The 21,412-nt window shown below is 37.3% G+C and overlaps 1 protein-coding gene across 1 annotated transcript in view; it reads right to left on the bottom strand.

The window, feature by feature from the left end:
- dph6 (diphthamine biosynthesis 6) overlaps positions 1–21,412 on the bottom strand; it is a 400,161-nt gene that overhangs the window by 190,160 nt on the left and 188,589 nt on the right. Inside the window, exons 8-9 of the mRNA XM_039741254.1 lie at positions 14,491–14,584; positions 5,006–5,141 (exon numbers count right to left, since the gene is read on the bottom strand). Coding sequence (XP_039597188.1) covers positions 5,006–5,141; positions 14,491–14,584 — 230 coding nt within the window. The remainder of the gene's footprint in view (positions 1–5,005; positions 5,142–14,490; positions 14,585–21,412) is intronic.

A 21,412-nucleotide genomic window follows, 5' to 3' on the forward strand; every position in this document is an offset into this window, starting at 1 on the left:
GTTTACATCCTGGAAGATGACCATCTGTCAATGCCCTTGTTACTGGGAATGGACTCTCTGGTGTCGGTAGGTCTTACCATCCATCTGTCGGCTGGAGTATGAGTTGCCGGGGTGGAGTCCATCGGTTTGGGACGAAGGCTCAAAGTAATCTGGTTTGGCCTAACTTGTGTTATTACCTCGCGCAGTTGGTGGACGAGCCCAGCCCAGTAGAGAAGGCTATTCTTGAACAGCCGGAGCTTGTTCAGCCGCTGCTTAGGAGGTGGCACTCTGTGTGGACGGACAAATTGGGTCGGACTGAGGTGGTGTGTCACCACATTCACACAGTCGACCCTGTCCCTGTTCGGCACAGAGCTTACAGAGTGTCGCTCTGAAAAGAGGAATAATCAAGGAGTGGGTCGACCAGATGTTGGCGGATGGGGTCATTGAGCCTTCCACCTCGCCTTGGGCTAGCCCTGCGGTGCTCGTTCAGAAGGCCGACGGGACCTACCGATTCTGTGTTGACTATCGGGAGCTGAACAAGAAGACCTTAGATGACGCTTACCCCATGCCCCTCATTCATGACATCTTGGAGTCTTTGCATGGGGCAGTGGTTTTCAGCTCCCTTGATCTGAAGTCCGGTATTGGCAGGTGAGGATGGGGAAGAGTAGTATGGAGAAGACTGCCGTCATCACCCGGAGGGGTTGTTCCAGTTTCGGTGATGCCCTTTGGACTTAAAAACGCTGGGGCGTCATTCCAACGGCTTATGGAGCAGGTCCTCCGGGGACTCATTGGAAAGACCTGTTTCGTGTATATTGATGACATCATCGTATTCTCCCCATCTGTCTCACAACATCTGAAGGACCTTGATCACATCTTCCAGCGACTGCAGAAGGCTCATCTGACACTCAACACCGAAGTGTAGATTTCTACAGGACCATCTAAACTTCCTCGGCCATTTGGTGTCGGCAGACGGGTCCGGTAGACCCAAAGAAAATTAAGTCCATCTTGGACTACCCAGCCCCAGGAGGTAAAAAGTCTCCAGCGCTTCCTGGGGATGGCTGGGTGGTTCCACAAATTTGTGCATGGGTTTGCCGACATCGCTGCCCCTTTGTTCCAGCTGCTGAGGAAGGGATCCCCCTGGGAGTGGTCACCAACGTGCCAGGACTCCTTTGAAAGACTTAAACAGGCATTGATATCACCTCCAGTCCTGGCACAGCCTGATCCCAAATTAACCTTTCAGGTCCACACAGACGCAAGTGACCTCGGACTCGGCGCCTTCTTGCTCAAACTAACCAAGGAGAAGAGAGTGGTGGCCTATGCTTCACGGTCACTGAAGGGCGCCGAGTATAATTATTCCACCACCGAGAAGGAATGCCTCGCTGTCGTGTGGGCCGTGGAAAAGTGGCGTCACTTCCTGGAGGGGACATCCTTTGAAGTCTACACCGACCATAGGGCTCTGACCTGGGCATTCAATTGCCCGAAGACCACGTCTAGGCTAACAAGGTGGGTTTTGCGCCTCCAACAGTTCACGTTCAGGGTGTGCTATCGGAAGGGTTGTGCTAATGTGGTGCCCGATGCCTTATCCCGGGTGCACGAGCCCGCACCGATGGTATGTGCGGTATCGGTCTCTAACCCTTGGCCTGATCTTCCCCTGAACATGCAGGAAATTGTTCACTCTCAAGCAGCCAGTCCTGTGTGTCAGGGGTTGAGAGAGGGCTCAGGGGGGAGGTCTGACCGCATACATTATAGGGAACTTCAAGGGGCACTCTATCGCTGTGTTCCAACAAAAGACCGGGTTTACCATTATCAGTTTGGTAGTGCCGAGACATACGTGCCCAAGTTCCTACAGTATTACCATGACAGCCCGATCGGTGGTCACCTTGGACGTACTAAGACACTGTTTAAAGTCTTGGAGGTGGCATGGTGGCCGACGATATGCAAAGACGTCTGGTCCCATGTCCAGACTTGTACCACCTGTCAGCAATACAAAACCCCACCTGGTCTCCCCTCAGGTCAACTCCAGCCAGTAACCATCACTACCCCGGGAGAGCCTAGGCGTGGACCTAATGGGACCATTACCCACTAGTAAGGACCGGAAGACCTACCTGATGGTGGTTGTGGACTATTTTACCCGATGGGTGGAGCTATTCCCCATGGCTAATGCCACAGCCAAGAAGATATGTTCCACCCTGAAGGATGAGATCTTTACCCGATGGGGGTGCCAAGAACATCATCTCAGACCGGGGCCCGCAGTTTACCAGCTCAGAGGCGAAGAATTTTGGAAGCAATGGGGGGTGGTGCACCTGAAGACAACAGCGTACCATCCCCAATCTAATCGCACTGAGCGGGTGAACCGGACCCTGAAGACAATGATTGCATCCTTCGCCGGAGACCATCATCAGGATTGGACAAAGTGGCTGCCTGAGCTGCGGTTCGCATTGAACACGGCGGTGCACGAGGTTACGGGTGAGACCCCTGCATTGTTAGCTTTAGGCAGACAGCTAAACGGTCCACTAGAGAGGGTAATTAATCATAAACCACCCAATCCAGACACCTCAATACATGATCATTTGCAAACACTACAACTTATCACACAACAGGTAAAGGAGAGGATGGTGAGGTCCCAGTCCAGACAATCTCAGTCGTACAACCGGAGACATAAGCCTGTGCAATTCTCAGTTGGGGAGAAAGTCTGGATCAGGACTCATCCCCTCTCCAAAGCCTCCGATAAATTCACAGCTAAACTGGCTCCGAAGTGGTTCGCCCGCAACTATAGTCCAAAAGAAAGGACCAGTGACCTATGCAGTAGAGTGGGATTGCCGGGGACGAAGAAAGTAGACACTGTTAACATCGCTAACCTCAAGCCTTGGTTCGGCCATACACCACGGCCTGGGGAGGGGGATTGTAGCAGTGCTACCATTGGTTAGAACTGCATCTCCCAGCAGTCCTTGCAGGGCTGTTGGGGGCAAAGGTGGCCAGAGGGGTTCAAAAGGAGGGCAGGGGACGAAGAGGAGAAAAAGTTTTGTTTTGGTCGTTTGCTGCTTGTATTTATCTGTGGAACTGCCTGTCGTTTTCCTGCTTTACATCTTCGTGTCCTGGATTGTGTTGTTTGTTGGGGTCTGGAATCATTCATCTACCTGTTTACTGTTACTGAGGACGTTGTCTGGATTATTTGGCTTTCACGGAAGAAGGAGCGCTCCTGAACCATTCATCTGTCAACTTACTTCAGCAACTACCGGTAGGACTGTGTTTTTCCATTTCCCTCGCTTCATTCACATCACTGGACATAACTTCACCGCTATTATTTCATACATGGACTTTACTGCGTGTTTGTCATGTTTATCTGTTAATTGTAATATCGCCGAAGGGATCAGGGGTGGTATTATTGTTTTCATTTAGTAATTTAATTTCATTATACTTTTTTGTCGTTTAAGTTCCCAGTGCGTTTTCTTTGTCTCTGTAGTGTGTGTGGGTGTGTGTCGTGCCAAGGCTGGGGTTGTCCCTGGTAATCCTCATATAAAATAAATAAATCACCGTCTTTCTCGACGGTGTGAATCTTAGCGGCTTCTGACCGCTACAAATGGATATTAATTTTAGCAAGATAAATAAATCATCTTCCTGCCATCAAGAAATTAGTTATAATCAGAAACAATACCAAAACAAGTCAATGGCTACAAGAGTTAAATTAAGTTGAAATGGGCTACAACGCTCTTACATTGAAGGTGCATTTTAAAAAGCAAATATATTTTGGGTTACAAAACATTTTTATCTAAAGACAGCCACATCATTAATTTAATGTCTTATGTTTGTCAACAGATTTGAATTTACTGCATTACTGTATTATACATGCATATATTACTCATGGAGTTTCAATATTACAAACATTTTTATATTAAAAAAGAAACCATAAAAATAAATTAAGTACAAAAACAACACTGACATACTCCACACCCATGCCACACATATAGCACATAATACAAGGAATGACACATATTTTTAGCTTGTCTTCTTGAACTAATAGTCTTATGTTATCAATGTGTCTGTCTTAAACTGATTAATCTACTTGAAACCTTCTCTGTGTATTGGCAGAAGGAAAAAAAAAATTTAATTATGAATTTTTATTTTTAAATTAACACTATTATTAATATTTTCTCAAAACAGAAAATAATTCAGATTCTATGTACATAATCTTTGGCTAGGTGGGAATTAATAAGTAAGTCTACAATGAAATAAGCATAAATAAACAGCTACTAGATAACCATAGTGCTAGTGTTTGGCTGCTAGAATACACATTTGGGACTGATAATACTAAACAAAAAGCTGGATTTCTTTAAGTAGTTTTGGAAAAAAGTTCACAGTGCAACATTTTTCAGTTTATAGTACAGGTATGGCAAACACCTGTGCATGCAGAGTATGTTATCTGAATTTGCAGAGTGAAGTTCTCATGAACAGAAAGTACTCCTTATCCGAAATGTTAAAAAGTAAAACAAAAAAAAAGTAACCACAAAAAATATAACTTGAACTGTTAAAGAGCACTTCAAAGATTGTGCCCAGAATTAAAATAAATAAATAAATACATCCTCTGCCTAATTCCAAAGAATAGCAAAAACCGAACACAACCTATTACTGTAATTCTGCTATTTTTGTGTACAAGGAAAAAACATTTGTATTGATGATCAATTTTTAGGAAATGGTAGATTACAGCACCCTTTTTTCTTGATTAATATTACTGCTGTTGGATGATTCATAGGATGTCCCAGTAGAACTGTATAAATAATTTTAAAAAACAGACATATTGTGAGATAAAAACATACATACATACATACATACATACATACAACGGTGCAGAAGGAACATAACTTACCACTTAAGCAGGCAGACTAATTTTAGAGGAATATAAGTTTATATTCATAAGAAAAGAAAGGGAGTGATACATACAACATTAACATTGAATTCAAGTAGAATAAACAGAATATATATTCGAGATAAAAAATAAAAAGTGTGCTATAGTTGTATAAATACTTACCGTTATCAAGTGGAGATGTTGCACATATTTCGTGTTCAGTGGGTTCTCGATTCAAAGACTCAAAGCTTTCACAATTTTCTTTAATGTAACACATACATGGACACGAACTACCAGATACTGTTTTTGTATATGAATACTAAATGAAATAAAAATAAAAAGGCTTCATTAGCTAACAGTTATAATAGTCATATAGTGAAACAATACCTAATATTTATGATAGTAAAGGTATTAAAAGAAAAAATATAGCCCTGTGCTGTTTATTTTATACACCATTTTATTTACCTTCATAAATGTTCTAATAACTTTTGAGGTTAGTTTAAATATATTTGAATTATTAACACAATTACATACAGTCAGAACTATAAATATTTGGGCAGCGACACAATTTTCAGAATTCTGGCTCTGTACCCCACCACAGTGGATTTGAAATAAAGCAATCATTATGTTATTAAAGTGTAAACTTTCAGCTTTAATTCCAGGGGTTTAACAAAAGTATCGAACGAGCAGTTTGGACATTTGACTGAAGCTGTTGCATAAGCCAGATGTGAGCAGGTCCCTCATTATTTCATTAATTATTTAGCAGGTAAAAGGACTGGAATTGATTCCAAGTGTGGAATTTGCATTTGGAAGCTATCACTGTAAACTCCCAATATGAGGTCCAAAGAGTTGACCATGCAAGTAAAAACAGTCCATCATTAGGCAGAAAAAACAAAACAAACCCTTTAGAGATATATAGAGAGATATAGTAGCAGAAACACAAGGACTGGTCAAATAAACCATCTGGGACATTCTTATAAAGAAGGAATGCAAAGGTGAGCTCGGCAACTCCAAAAGGTCTAGACAACCATGGAAGACAACTGTGTTGGATAATTGCAGAATTCTGTCCATTTAGCAAAACCAATAACACTCTCTGGGAGTTAGACCTATCATTGCCCAAGTCTACAATCAAGATAAAAAACCATCATAGTCAATACAGAGCCGCAAAGTGCAAACCACTGGTTAACCCCAAGCATAGAAGTGCAGATTAGACTTTGCCAGAAAATATTTAAAAACCTGTCCAGTTCTGGAACAATTTTCTTTGGACAAGGAAACTAAGATCAATATGTACCAGAATCTTGGTAAAAGAAGAGTATAGAGAAAAGAGGAAATGGCTCATGATCCAATGAATACCACATCATCTGTTAAACATTGTCGGAGGCAGTGTTATGCAATGAGCATGCATGACTGCCCATGGAAGTCGGTCACTAGTGTTTATTGATTATTTGACTGCTGGCAGTAGTAACAGGATGAATTCTAAAATATATACTGGGCTACACTATCTGCTGAGATTCATCCAAATTCTGAAAAACTGACAGGGCATCCACAGTATGGATGGTCAATAAGCCAAAACACAAAAGCAAACCAAGTGCTTTTCAATGCAAAGTAGTGGAAGGTTCTTCAAAAGGTCATGTTAATCAATTGACAAACCCAATTGGACATGCATTTCACTTGCCAAAGACAAAACCAATGGCAGAAAGTCCAACAAACAAGTAGTAAATGAAGACATCTTGCAGTAATGGCCTGGCAAAGGATCACTTGGGTAGAAATCCAGCTCTTGGAGAAGGCCATGGGCTCCAGGCTTCAGACAGTCATCGACTGCAAAGGAATTTCAACCAAATATTGAAAATGATCATTATATTTATGACTATGTTAGTTTGTCCAAATACTTCTGAGCTCATGAAAATATGGGGACCATGTATAAAAATGTATGTCATTGCTAAACAGATAGCTATTTTTGGTAAACTCCTTAAATTAAAGCTGAGCATCTACACTTCAAATCACATTGACAGAGGAGTAAGGATCATGCGCTGATAGCACATTGCCACACCCATTACATGATGAAGCACCTGGATTGGAACCCGAGTGCAGCGCGTGACACCTCAGCACCACACTGGAACAGTGTGAGGCTTTTTTTTTTACGGTGGCTGGACTGCCAATCCTGCCACCAACACCAAACTTTTCCCTGTAAATTGGAGTACTTATAAAATCACATAATGATTATTATATTTCAAATCCACTATGGTGGCATACAAAGCCAAAATTATGAAGATTGTGTCAATGTCCAAATAATTATGAACCTGACTGTAATTTATCAATTTCAATTTGCCTTATTGCACCCTTCTAAAACAAACCTGTTTAATTTAATCTCTGTGCATTATGTTATACAATATGTGTGTGTATTGTTTAAACAGACGTATTACAATGCAGTGTGTAATACTATGTGAAATTAAATAAAAGGATGTAGGAGAATGATGAATGGTTTACAAAAATAACAGAAAAAAGCAAAATCTTACACGAAGAAAGGTAAATTACAGAAGAAATAAAAAAGACAAAATCAGTGTCCCTAAAATACAACTGTAAAACTAGGCCTACCCAGCCAAAATAACTAAAGTTATTAAAAAAAAAAAATAGCTGTTATGATTCTCATATAAAATGAGAAGAACCACCTGTATATAACCTAACAAATTATTTATAATAACTTTCAATGAAATTATTGTACTACATCAAATGTAAAATTATGGGATTGAAAATAAATCTCAATAACTAAAGAAAGTAATTCAAAATTTCTGAGTGGAGATGAAAAATATATTCTATTTTATGTTGTCTTAGGGCCGGTTTATACTTCACACTCAAAACGTGTATGTGCACACATCATGGCTGCCACACGTTCCCAGTGTACATTTGACGTGTCCTCTGAGCATGTCCTCAGAAATTAATGCGACGCATGTGTGAGTTGCAATACCAGCAATAAATCAGTGTTGCAAATTGCTGCGTGAAGTTTAAACCCGGCCTTAAGATGAATAGCAATATTCACGTGTTGCAAGAGTGTGGTTTTATAAAAAGGAAAACCAAATATTATAAATTGAAGTAAGAGATATTACACTATTAAATTTATAGTATCATGGGGTGTAAATAAAGGCAAAAAAAAACCTTCGCTGAAGTACTTCAAAAACAAAAGCATATTTAACATGATAAAATTGTTAGCAAAATAAAAGGATAGGATGATTGTTAAAATTAATAAATGATACTATTCACTTCAAATACATATTGAATAAATATATACTACTTGGAAGTTATGGAATGTCAACATGGTAGATTTTTTTATACTTTTAAACAAAGTATTGTTATAAGTTTTAAAAAAATTCACTTGACTGAAATAATTCATTAGTTTATTTTGCTTTTGATCATTATCAGTTACAGTACTATTTACAGTGAAAATGCTAAAAAGACAACTGATTTGATTGCATAATACCTTTTACTGAAAGGGAAATTATAATACACTCTCAAGTATCTGCATAACTGATGAACACTGTACAAAGTCAATCAAGAATTTATAAAAAATACCTCTGTAATATAAACAAGAAGAAAATGAAAATACAAATATTAGAAATGTATGCAGTGAAACTGTAAAAAGAAAAAATGATACTATAACAGTTAAGAGAAGAGCACTTGCAAAAAAGTGTTTGAAGAAGTTAACTTTAATGATGTTGAAGTTAAACTAGTGCGTACACTAAAAAGCACATATTCCGGAGCTTCTAACCAGCAATGATAGATTCTTGGTCATTCAAGGAGCCTAGAAAGCAGGATGGAGAGCAGGCAGGACTCTGATGAGTGCATCGAATGTGATGGTACATATAACTTATGAGGCGAAAAAGGTCAGAAGAATCTAGACTGTTAAGGGATTTAAAAATAAGAAGAAACTTTTAATTAGGAGTCGGTGAGAATGCTAACGTGATATCAATGCATTCCTAAAGTAGGCTTCAGGCATGCATAATACTCTGGAAGGTAAATTCTACATGTTCTTCAGTCTCTGTGAACTCTGGCTTCCCTCATATATTCCAGGCTTTTGTATGTACTGTATGTAATATGAACTGCTGCTCCAAATTTGGTCTCATATGATTGAGTATGTCTGAATGTGACCTACATTGTACTTTCCACACATTTCCAGATTTGATTCCTGTATTGTATCTAATGTTGCAGTCCTGAATTAACCTAAATGTAATAAACTAATTTCAATTAAAAAATGAATGGGCTGAAGAATATATATTATTTACTATAAAGTAAAAGGCTCTTGTCTTTAGCTGTATATCTTTCTGGAAATCTACGTGTTATTCATCAATCACACTTATCCTTTAATTCTCACTCATTGTGAATTATTTTTTGTAAAACTTTAAAAAAAAATGACAAAATATGGTTTTTCAGGATGCAATAAACAAGGAATGATTATTTATTCATTTGGATTAAGCAGACCTCTCTATTGAATTACATTAATTTTAGGGAAAAAACCGTAACAAAAATAGAAATGTAACTCCGGTTCACTCCAATTCTCCAGTCACTTTAATGGCTGCCAATAATTTTTAGAAACTGCTTCAGAATCCACCTTTTGAAGTTTAACTGTTAAATAATTTAACTCCTGAATTTTTGAAGAATTCATTAATCTAATCTAATATATAAATTATTATTGATAACAGGCTAAAATTTGATCTCAATACTGAAAGAATTTGTAAAAAGGGGGCAAACATGGCTGCTATTTCTTTGAAAACTCAGTAGGGAAAACCCTAATGACACTATTTTTTGTAAGTCTTTCATTGAATCTGTTGTTTCATTCACTTTTATTTATTAGTTTGGCAACCTCAGAATTAATAACAAATAATTGTAACTTAACAACATAATGCTGTATTAGTATTTAAAACAGCAAATAAAGAAGGCCAACTCACTTCTGCTAGACAGTAGCCATCCTCTTTTTTCTATATTTCAGCTGTTGCCATCAGGCTGCAGATTTAAGTTATCAAGGGAAAAAGCATTTTTAGTTATGTTACTTTTAGTGTTTCTGTTAAATTCTGAACTATTTCTGTGTACTGTTAAAGGGAATTATTCTTCTTTTACTATCCTTTATTTATTATTATTATCATTATTACTAACCTTAAGTGAACTGAGTTATTCAATGTGTGGAGTTGCAGTGTTTTGGCCTATTTTCTTGTATCTGTGCAACAATGCCTGTTTTTTACTTTCCTGTTACAAACAAATTATGGGATAATAAAGTCTACCCAGCAACTGTGTGCATTAACTGACCGGAAAAAAATACAAAACAACTAAAACGCAATAGAATTTTAAATTACAGGGTCTCTAACCTTAGAGTGATTTGACAGCAAACATTTTGAAGTTTTGTTAGTCACATCTTTTAAAAGGAGGTTGATAAAATAGATATGGTTTTAACACCTATTAAAACAGTTTACATTCATGTTCATATGACATTATATTTTGGACTTTTTCCATAATATAAGCTTTTCATCCAAAGGTTGTAAATCATCAATTATCATTTTATTTCTCTTCATGGTTCCTCAAAATCTGTAGTGGTGCTCAATTCATTTACAGGTAGTGCCCCTTCTTTGCCAAGTTCCTGGACAAATTATTGTACATGGTGTACTAACTTGTTACAAACAGAACTGAAAAATTAAACTCATGACATAGAAAATCATGACTATAAGATATGCTCTTATGATTAATGCAGAAAATTATGTTTCATAAATAATATTTTCATTAAAATAGATACAGCTAAAACTATCTTTCTGTTCACTAAAATGTTTTAATTATTGATGTTTATAAAACAATGCATTAACGTATTAAAAATAATTTAGTTAATGACAAAATTTCAAACACCTCTCACCTGCAGCAGTGTACCTGAACAAAACATTATTTAACCTACACAAAATAGAACAAAGAAAACATATCAAATGTTAAACTCAGAAAATGTACCATTTTAAGAAAAGAATAAGGTCATTTTGAATTTGATGGCAGCAACACATCCCAAAAAAGTTGGATCAGGGCCATGTTTACCACTTGGTAGCAACCCCTCTCATGTTAACAACAGCCTGTAAACATCTAAGGAACGGAGGAGACCAATTGCTGGACTTTTGAGAGAGAAATATTGTCCCATTCTTGTCAGATATAGGATTCTAGCTACTCAACAGTCCTGGATCTTCTTAGTTGTATTTTTCATTTCATGATGCGCCAAATGTTTTCCATTGGTGAAAGGTCTTCAGGACTGCAGGCAGGCCACTTCAGCAACTGGACTCTTCTACTACAAAGCCATGCTGTTGTAATAGATGTAGTATGAAGTTTAGAATTCTCTTGCTGAAATATGCAAGGCATTTCCTGAAAAGGACGTTGTCTGGATGGGAGCATATGTTGCTCTAAAGCCTGCATATACATTTAATCATAGATGGCGCCTTTCCCATTGTGCAATTCCACAGGCACTAATGCACACCCTTACTATCAGAGATGCAGACTTTTGAAATGAGCACTGATAACAAGCCAGATGGTCCCTCTCCTCTTTAGTCTGAAGGATGCAGCATCCAGGTTTTCCAAAAATAATTTCAAATTTCGATTCTTCTGACCACAGAACAGTTTTCCACTTTGCCTCAGTCCATTTTAAGAGAGTTTTGGCCCAGAGAAGTGGTGTTTTTGGATCATGTTCACATATGGCTTCTTCTTTGCATGACTTCTTCTTTGCACAGAACTTTAACTTGCATTTGTGGATGGCGCGGCAAACTGTGTTCACAGACAATGATTTCTGGAAATGTTCCTGAGCCCATGCAGTGATTTCCATGACAGAATCATGCCTGTTTTTAATGCAGTGCCACCTGAGGACCCAAAGACCATGGGCATCCAATACTGATGTCCCTTGCGCACATATTTCTCCAGATTTATGGTATCTTTTGATGATATTACGAACTGTTGATAATGAGATATTCAAATTCATTGCAATTTTACATTGCAAAACATTATTCTGAATTTGTTCTACAATTTGTAGACTCAGTTTTTTGCAGATTAATGAATCTCTGCCCATCTTTATTCTGAGAGACTCTGCCTCGCTAAGATGCTCTTTTTATACCCAATCATGTTACTGACCAGTTTCCAGTTAATATATATATATACTGTATATATTGCTGCCTCACAATAAGGAGACCATGGTTTGCATCGAGTTTACCTGCTTTCCCTTTTCTCTCATAGTCTAAAGGTTAGGTGTACTAGTGCTGTTAAACTGTCCCATGTATGTTTTTGTATGTTCATCCTGTGATGGACTGGCGCCTTGTCCAAGTGATCCTCCGACCTTGCACCCGATGATTGCTAGGGCAGGCTTCAGCTGCCCGATGACCCTGGCTCTGGATATTTACATACACTGACATATGATTGATAGATAAGCATTTAACACTTAAATGATTCCTACATGAGTGTTTAAACTGAATTATAATTTGTTTTATACTGTATATGCAAGTGGTGATAGAAGTGTATTTCATTTTCGTGGTTCAACTATTTCCTCATTTACGTGTAGTAGGGTTAATAAAGTTAGTGTTCTTCATCACAGACTAGCTAAGAAATCAACAAGTAATCAACGGCTGCAGTTTGCACACTGTATTATTTAAGCCATAGTTTATGCTCATTACTATCAGAATTTTGATAAATCACAATGAAGATTTACAGACCACATGATGTTAACATGCTACATTAATCACAAAAAGCAAACTTCAAAGGACGAAGTGAATAACAAAAGATAACAAAGTAGGAAAATAAACAGTGGGAAGATAACAGAAAAATAGAATTAAACTAAAAACGATGCAAACTGAGTGAAAGTATCACAAAAAAACTTCACATTTTACTCAGATTCAGGAAGATATTATTCAGTAGAGCTAGTTTAAAAGAATTAATAGAAATAGTTGAACTAAAATACTAGAGGGAACAGGTTGGTTTTCAGATAAGACTTCAAAATTAACAAAGATGGAGCTTTACAGACAACCTTAGAAAGCCACAGCAGCATCATATAAGATGCGCACAGTAAGGCTCTGAAATACTGAGAAGGTCGGCATCCGAAGATCTCAGTGTTGAGGTAAACTGACAGGAGGCAAGCAATGATGATGGGTACAGTGATTTATGGTGTTGGCATTTGTACTTCACAAGAGAAAAAAAATCACAACTGTCAAAAGTTCTAAAGTACAGCAACCTACAGCTGATTAATTATTATAGGTACTACATCTATTATCAGAAAAAAACACCATTAAACAGTTGATATTAAGTCTGAGAAAATATCTGCCTGTGTAAAAGAACACAAGAAAATGTATAATGAGAATGGCCTATTCAGCCCAATATAATTCATCATCAGTCTCTATTCATTTGAGTGGTTCAAAATGTCAATGAGTTGAGATCTGAAGGTCTCAAAAGTACTACTGTACGCTACATTGTTTGTTAATTGATGATTCTATGAAAGTAAGTTAATATCAAAGAGAAATGCACCCTTACTCAACCTTTAGTTTACAATCCTGTTCTTTTTTTTAAATGCTAATTTTAAAATAATAGCTGGCATACAAACAACTAAAAAAACACTTCTAATCTCTTTTCGCTTAAACTGCAAATATGCTATTTTCTGCCGTCTTTGCTTATAGCTTATATTAGACCTTTAGTAAGACCAATAAAACTTCTCTAGAATTTTTGTAGGATTCTAAAAGGATTCTGATTTTTTCAATACAACCAATATCAACATACAATACTCAAGATGAGTATCATTTTAATAATTACCTGTTTTAACTTGAGCTCAACACTGTGTGCTATGAATCCCCAAACCTTATTATCTTTCTTAATCTTATTTAAGTATTTTTGGATTTGGAAAGTGAAAGTCCATGATGACCCTTAAGTCATCATGCACCAACCCCAAAGTCTATAATCAAATGTAATAAATCCATTTTGTCTGTGTGTATTGGTATAACGTGACTTGGCTATATGATATACACAAGAGAATTGTCCAGCTTTTGCTTCTACTTATTTGCTCCCAATAATATCCATTTTTTTGCTCCCAATAATATATGTTAATTTCAAAGATTTTCCAAATATAAACAAAAATTCCCAAGATGCATGCTCATGTGGGTGTTGAATAAATTATTCTGCCAAATGAAAGGCTGTTGCCAAACTTTACAACCTGAAAGTAAAAACTGGCTTAGAATCAAGCAGGACCAGTACCATTTGCCTATAATCAAGTGGAGGAATAGTGAATGTGAAGTGTATTAATTAATGATCACATTACCACTTCCTAATTTTTGCTGCCAATTTGTCCTTATAACTCAGCCAAACAGTATGTTAGAATAGTAACATTTTGCTAGGCCTTAAATATTGAATGTACTTCCTGCCTTGTATCAATGTTAAATACTTGTCTTTTTTTAACCTACTGTAAATCATAGAAAATTATGTGCTCTGAAATTTAAGTCACTACATACTAACGGCATGCATGTATATGTGTATTCTGCCTCATTTTAAATACAATTTAACATACAGTTAGACTTTTGCTCATTCAAACAGGCTTTCATTAAAAAAAAATGTAATTTAAATTAGAAAGTTGTGAGTTCAGCAGTTTTGCTCATAAACTCAATATCAGCTAAAATCATTAAATCACTTACATTTGGTTTATCTTCTAAATGCATCTTTAAAAGCTGAAGATAACCAACAGGAGCAAAGGCATCTGCAGAGTGCACAACAACTTTGGAGGAATCTCTAAAAAAAAAAAACATGTGTAACAAAACTAATTAATATTTATTTTCTCCTCCATAGTGTAAAAAATGTCTGTTAGGCTGATAAGTATCCTTCAATTGTCCCAGTATAATAAGTATATATCAGTGATTCTCAAAGACAGGGCTGGAGACCCCAGATGGCGTCAGGGTTTTATTCCAAACAATTTCAGAATCCAAGATTCAATTTACCACAGATTGATCTCACTGAACTAGCTGGTCTTTTTTTCTTTATTTTATGAGAAGAGGTGCTGCAGTCTGATTTTTAGAATTATAAAATGTCTAAAATATGTTGGGTTTTTTTTACTATAACATTATATGCTTAGCTCCCATCATTTTCATATTAATTTCCCATTTTTATGTATTGCTTCCTCCCTTAATTGTATTCTAATAATGAGAGGAAAGACAGAAATGAAAGATTTCATCTATTGTATAAACCATGATTAGGCATATTTAAACAGTCACTTAAGAAAGGAGAAGAACCTGAGGACTGGAAAGTTGCAAATGTGACTCTGGAAGGGAAGGGAAACAAAATGAATCCAGGTAATTACTGAACAATAAGTATTATTTCTGTACCATATAAATTTGAGGAAACTATTACAAGAGCTAAATTAGAACCATATTTAAATGCAAATAACATAATAAATAACAACCGGCATGGCTTTATGAGTGGAAGTTTCTGCCAAATCATTCCTTTAGATTTTTTGAACAGCCCGCTGCAGTGGTTGACAAAAGCAAAACAAATGGCATTATTTGCCGAGATTAAAAGGAAACGTCCCACACCAAAGAATGATTTTAAACTAGATGCTGCTGGCATTAGAGGCAACCTACAAAAGTGTATCTCAGGTTGGTTGACAAGCTGGAGAAAAATAGTACAAATAAGAAAACAATGCTCTGCATAGAGTGAAGTCACCAGTGGAATCTTTCAGGAGTCTGTCCTCAGCATTGTACATTTTCAGATTTATATTAAAGACATAGAATCCAGTACAGTTAGTAAACTTATGAAATTTACAGATGATACTAAAATTGAAGGAATGACATACAATCAGAAGGCAACAAAAACAATTCAAAAAGACTTAGAAAATGCAGTTTAATGTGTAAAAGTGCAAAGTGCTACATAAGAGGTAAAAAAGTCATTTATAAATACAAGATGGAAGACACTGTCTGAAAAGGATTTTCCCCAAGCTCATTCTTGGGGATCCACTGTGGCTACATATTTTTATTCAAACAAACTTCTGTTTTTATTTGTATTCCTAGCCAAATCAAATGAGGTGCTACTTCCCAGCTTGTGTGTTTTAGGGTCAATGAAGAAATTATAAAACTAAGTTTGGCAAATTTTTGTTAAAATGTAGTTATATGGGGATAATTTAGTTTTGTTTTGTTGATTTTATTAGTCACTTTTTACCAAAATTTTCATCCTGATTTACCTTCTACTTTTAAAAGCACAAATCAATCAATTGAGATGTGATTAAAGTGCACAATACAGACTTTAATTTAAGGGTATTTACATACTTTTTGTCTACACCGTGTAAAAATGACAACACATTTTCTATATTGTGCGGACAATTGGCATCATGGGTGTTTGTGATTACTCAGGTGTGTTTCATTGCTTCATTAGTGTATGCATAACATACCTAGGCTTGCCTCTACCTACAGACTACCTGTAGTTGTCAATGTAGACAAGAGGACAAGAGCTGTGCCAATGAATGTCAAAGAAGACATTACAAGGCTCAAAAACAAGAATAAAACCATTAGAGACATCAGTAAAACCTTAGGACTGCTTTAATCAACTGTCTGAACATCATGAAGAAAAAAGAACACACTGGTGAGCTCAGTAATTGCAAAGGGGCTGGTAGTCCTTCACTGCTCGTGACAGAAGAATATTCCCCATGGTAAAGAAAAAGCCCCAAACACCTGTCCAGTCTGAGTCTACTATTCGCCGAAGACTTCATGAACAGAAACACAGAGGCCACACTGCAAGGTGCAGACCACTAGCTAAAAACAGGAGGGCCACATTGCAGTTTGCATAAAAAGCAATTAAAAGAGAACTGAAGAATTCTGGAAAAAGGTGTGTACGTGCTAGACAAAGACGAACCTGTATCAGAGTGATGGCAAGAGTAAAGTGGGGAGATGAAAAGGAGCTGCCCAAGATCTAAACCATACCACCAAATCTGCTAAACATGGTGGTGGGGGTGTTATGTATTGGGCATGTATGGCTGCAAAAGGTACTGGCACACTTATCTTCATTAATGATGTATTGTAATTACTGATGGCAGTTGCACAATGAATTCTGAGGTTTATAGAAACATCTTACCTGCTCCATTTCTATTAAATGCCTCCAAACTTACTGGACTGCGCTTCATCCTTCAACAAGATAATGATCCCAACCATATTGCTAAGGCAACACAACACAGTTTTTCAGAGCTAAAATAATGGAAAATTCTTGAATGGTCAAACCAGTCTCACAATTTAAATCAAATTGTGCATGGCATCTGTATGGTGAAGAAAAGATTTAAGGGTCAAGCTGAATCGGAGGCTTGGCAAAGTATCACCAGAGAAGATACTCACCATAGCAGTCATTTGCATGCAAGGGATATGCAACAAAGTACTAAATATGACTGCATTAATTTACTGTACCTGCCAATGCTATGTCCCAAACATTACGATGCCCTGAAATGGAGGGACCATGTATAAAAAGTGTTGTCATTTCTACACGGTTTGACCAAATTGTATGTAAATATCCTTAAAATTAAAGTCTGCAATGTGCATTGTAATCATGTCTGAATTGTTTTATTTGTAATTTTACACTGTGGAGCAGAGGGTTAAATCAAGAAAAAAAATGTGTCTTTGTCCAAAACATTATGAAGAGCACTATAGTTGCAGCATTTCATAATTCATTATTGTTTACCCTGCTCTGTTTGTTTTTAATTGTCATTTTTAGGGTGCACTGAAGGAAACAAGATACACAGAAAAAAAGGTAAAATAATAGGAAAATGACAAAAGAGAGTTAAACATTTAAAGCTATAGCAAAAATAGAAATATTTCTAAACATCTTATGAATGTAAAAATCATACCACTGTGATTTTCTGAATGCAGAATAAGAGACAAGAAAAACTAGCTAATTAAATCAGATCAGTTACAATCAATTAACTGACTGTGATTCTGGTTGGAATAAAAACATGTAGCCACTGTTTGTCCACCAGAACTGAGCTTGGGAAGTTATTAAAAAGGCAAATAATATGTTATGCCATATTGTAAAAAACATTTGCATATAAATCGAGGAATGTTATGTTCAGACTATATAATGCACTAGTGAGACCACATCTGGAGTATTATGTGCAATTGTGGTCACTATGCTACAAGAAAGACATAGATGCACTTAAAGCTGTGCAAAAGAGAGCATCCCAGGACCTAAGGACGTGTTGTGCTCCAACAGAATTACATCTGCATAGTCTTCAGCAGACTAGACTATGTGATGACTTAATCTAGGTCTTCAAAATGATCAGTACTTTATAAAGTAGATCCTGCAACATTCTTTCATGTAAAGGGTGAATCACATCCTCGGGTATCAAAGGTAGAATTCCTCAATATAAATGGTGAATCACATACTTGACGACACCAGTGAAAATTAAGGAGAAGTGCATTTAGGGTTTAAGCCAAGAAGTATTTCTTGATGCAAAGAGTTGTGGAAATCCAGAACAAACTACTAAGACATGTATGTAGTTAAAGCAGAAACCTTGACAACCTTTAAAAAGTATCTCTATGAGATGATGGAACAGTTTAGCTATTAGCAAAAAAAAAAACTTGATGGACTGAATTGTCTCTTTCCCTTTGTCAAATGTGTTATGTTCTTATTTCAATTAATAATTATCATGTATAAAACTTTGATTAGATTTCTTACTAAAATTTCACTTATGAAAGGCAAAAACTGCCCACATACAAAAAAATCAGATTTATAAAACCATATGTATGTCAGGTTCCATGCCAAATTTCACTAGAAATCTTAAATCAACTTAAAAGAATGTGTACGTGCACATGCTTTTAGCCATTCTCTTTCCATGTATGGCGAAAACAAACACACACTTTCTGAACATTCCTGACCTAACCACAATATAAATTTGCCCATATTCCCAAGTAACATCTTTACTTTCAAACCATGGGAGAACATAGGTGAACTTTCACTGAATGTGAACTTGAGGTATTACTGACATTTGACAAAAGTTTAAGGAATGGGCAGGGGCTCCTGCTCCCCCACAAATGGATACACTACTGTATGTTGCTGAAGTAAGTATCAAATAAAGGGCAGTTTATTCCTTAATTTTTAAGTACACATTTAGTGTAAACATGTTACATTGCAATGCAGTGTTAGTGATGCTGTTTCAAACTTAGGAGTCTGGGGGGTAGCGAACAAATGCTCCCTTCCTATAGTTTGTGTGCAAGTCTTGATGGATTTGCTTCAATTTCCTCCCACAGTCTTAAGACATTCAGATTACGTGAACTGGTGATGCTAAATTGTCCCCTGATATACACTCATTGCTTGCTAGGATAGGTTCCATTTGCCCCTGCCCCAGATAAGCAGGTTTAGATGATGGATCAAAAAATACTTTAATCTGTCCGACCCAAAGCAACTCCAACTTACATGTCGCCAATCCTTGAAACAGATAGAAAAACACAATGTACAATGCATTTTATGTTAGTTCACTGTTTCTGATTTAGCTTCAGAGAGGTTACTTCAACTTGAATGTGTTTTCAATAGCATTTTCCTGTTTTACACTTCTGACAGCAGCTTCTGTTTGTATACAGATCCTGAAGAGTCAACACAAGCAGTTAAATTGTAGTGTCCGTGGATATGACTTATGCTTGCCTGTGCAAACAATGGTGGAGCAGTCTGAACAAATTTCCATCATAAGTCACACATATCCCTGTTGAAAAATATTTCAAAAACAAAAATGTGGCATACAGTGGATCCGGAAAGTATTCACAGAGCATCATTTTTTCCACATTTTGTTATGTTACAGCTTTATTCCAAAATTGATTAAATTATTTTTTTCCTCAGAATTCTACACACAACACCCCATAATGACAATGTGAAAAAAGTTTACTTGAGGTTTTTGCAGATTTATTAAAAATAAAAAAATTGAGAAAGCACATGTACATAAGTATTCACAGCCTTTGCTCAATACTTTGTCAATGCACCTTTGGCAGCAATTACAGCCTCAAGTCTTTTTGGATATGATGCCACAAGCTTGGCACACCTATTCTTGGCCAGTTTTGCCCATTCCCCTTTGCAGCACCTCTCAAGCTCCGTTCAGGTTGGATGGGAAGCATTGGTGCACAGCCATTTTAAGACCTTTCCAGAGATGTTCAATCGGATTCAAGTCTGGGCTCTGGCTGGGCCACTCAAGGACATTCACAGAGTTTTCCTGAAGCCACTCCTTTGATATCTTGGCTGTGTGCTTAGGGTCGATGTCCTGCTGAAAGATGAACGGTCGCCCCAGTCTGAGGTTAAGAGTGCTCTGAAGCAGGTTTTCATCCAGGATGTCTCTGTACATTGCTGCAGTCATCTTTCCGTTTATCCTGACTAGTCTCCCAGTTCCTGCCGCTGAAAAACATCCCAACAGCATGATGCTGCCACCACCATGCTTCACTGTTGGGATGGTATTGGCCTGGTGATGAGCGGTGCCTGGTTTCCTTCAACCATGATGCCTGGCACTCACACCAAAGAGTTCAATCTTTGTCTAATCAGACCAGAGAATTTTGCTTCTCATGGTCTGAGAGTCCTTCAGTTGCCGCAAACTCCAGGCGGGCTGCCATGTGCCTTTTACTAAGGAGTGGCTTCCGTCTGGCCACTCTACCATACAGGCCTGATTGGTGGATTGCTGCAGAGATGGTTGTCCTTCTGGAAGGTTCTCCTCTTTCCACAGAGGACCTCTGGAGCTCAGACAGAGTGACCATCGGGTTCTTGGTCACCTCCCTGACTAGGCCCTTCTCCCCCGATCGCTCAGTTTAGATGGCCGGCCAGCTCTAGGAAGAGTCCTGGTGGTTTCGAACTTCTTCCACTTACGGATGATGGAGGCCACTGTGCTCATTGGGACCTTCAAAGCAGCAGAAATTTTTCTGTAACCTTCCCCAGATTTGTGCTTAGAGACAATCCTGTCTCAGAGGTCTACAGACAATTCCTTTGACTTCATGATTGGTTTGTGGTCTGACATGAACTGTCAACTGTGGGACCTTATATAGACAGGTGTGTGCCTTTCCAAATCATGTCACATCAACTGAATTTACCACAGGTGGACTCCAATTAAGTTGCAGAAACATCTCAAGGATGATCAGGGGAAACAGGATGGACCTGAGCTCAATTTTGAGCTTCATGGCAAAGGCTGTAAATACTTATGTACATGTGCTTTCTCAATTTTTTTATTTTTAATAAATTTGCAAAAACCTCAAGTAAACTTTTTTCACGTTGTCATTATGGGGTGTTGTGTGTAGAATTCTGTGGAAAAAAATTAATTTAATCAATTTTGGAATAAGGCTGTGACATAACAAAATGTGGAAAAAGTGATGCGCTGTGAATACTTTACGGATACATTGTGTGTCTCTTTGATGAAGCAAATACATAATAGAAAGCGCTTCAACCTTCAAATCTATTAACTGAATTATACAATGCATACATTTTCTAACTTTTTAAAATAAGAAAATTCTTATTTTGCCCTATTAAAATCCATAAACTGACAAACTTAAATTGAATTTGTTTCTGTAATTTAAATATCATTAATGATATTTGTGTCCTTTTTATGTTGATGACTGACTTTAG

The sequence above is a fragment of the Polypterus senegalus genome, chromosome 18, assembly GCF_016835505.1.
Source record: "Polypterus senegalus isolate Bchr_013 chromosome 18, ASM1683550v1, whole genome shotgun sequence".
NCBI classification, from domain to species: Eukaryota; Metazoa; Chordata; class Cladistia; order Polypteriformes; family Polypteridae; genus Polypterus; species Polypterus senegalus.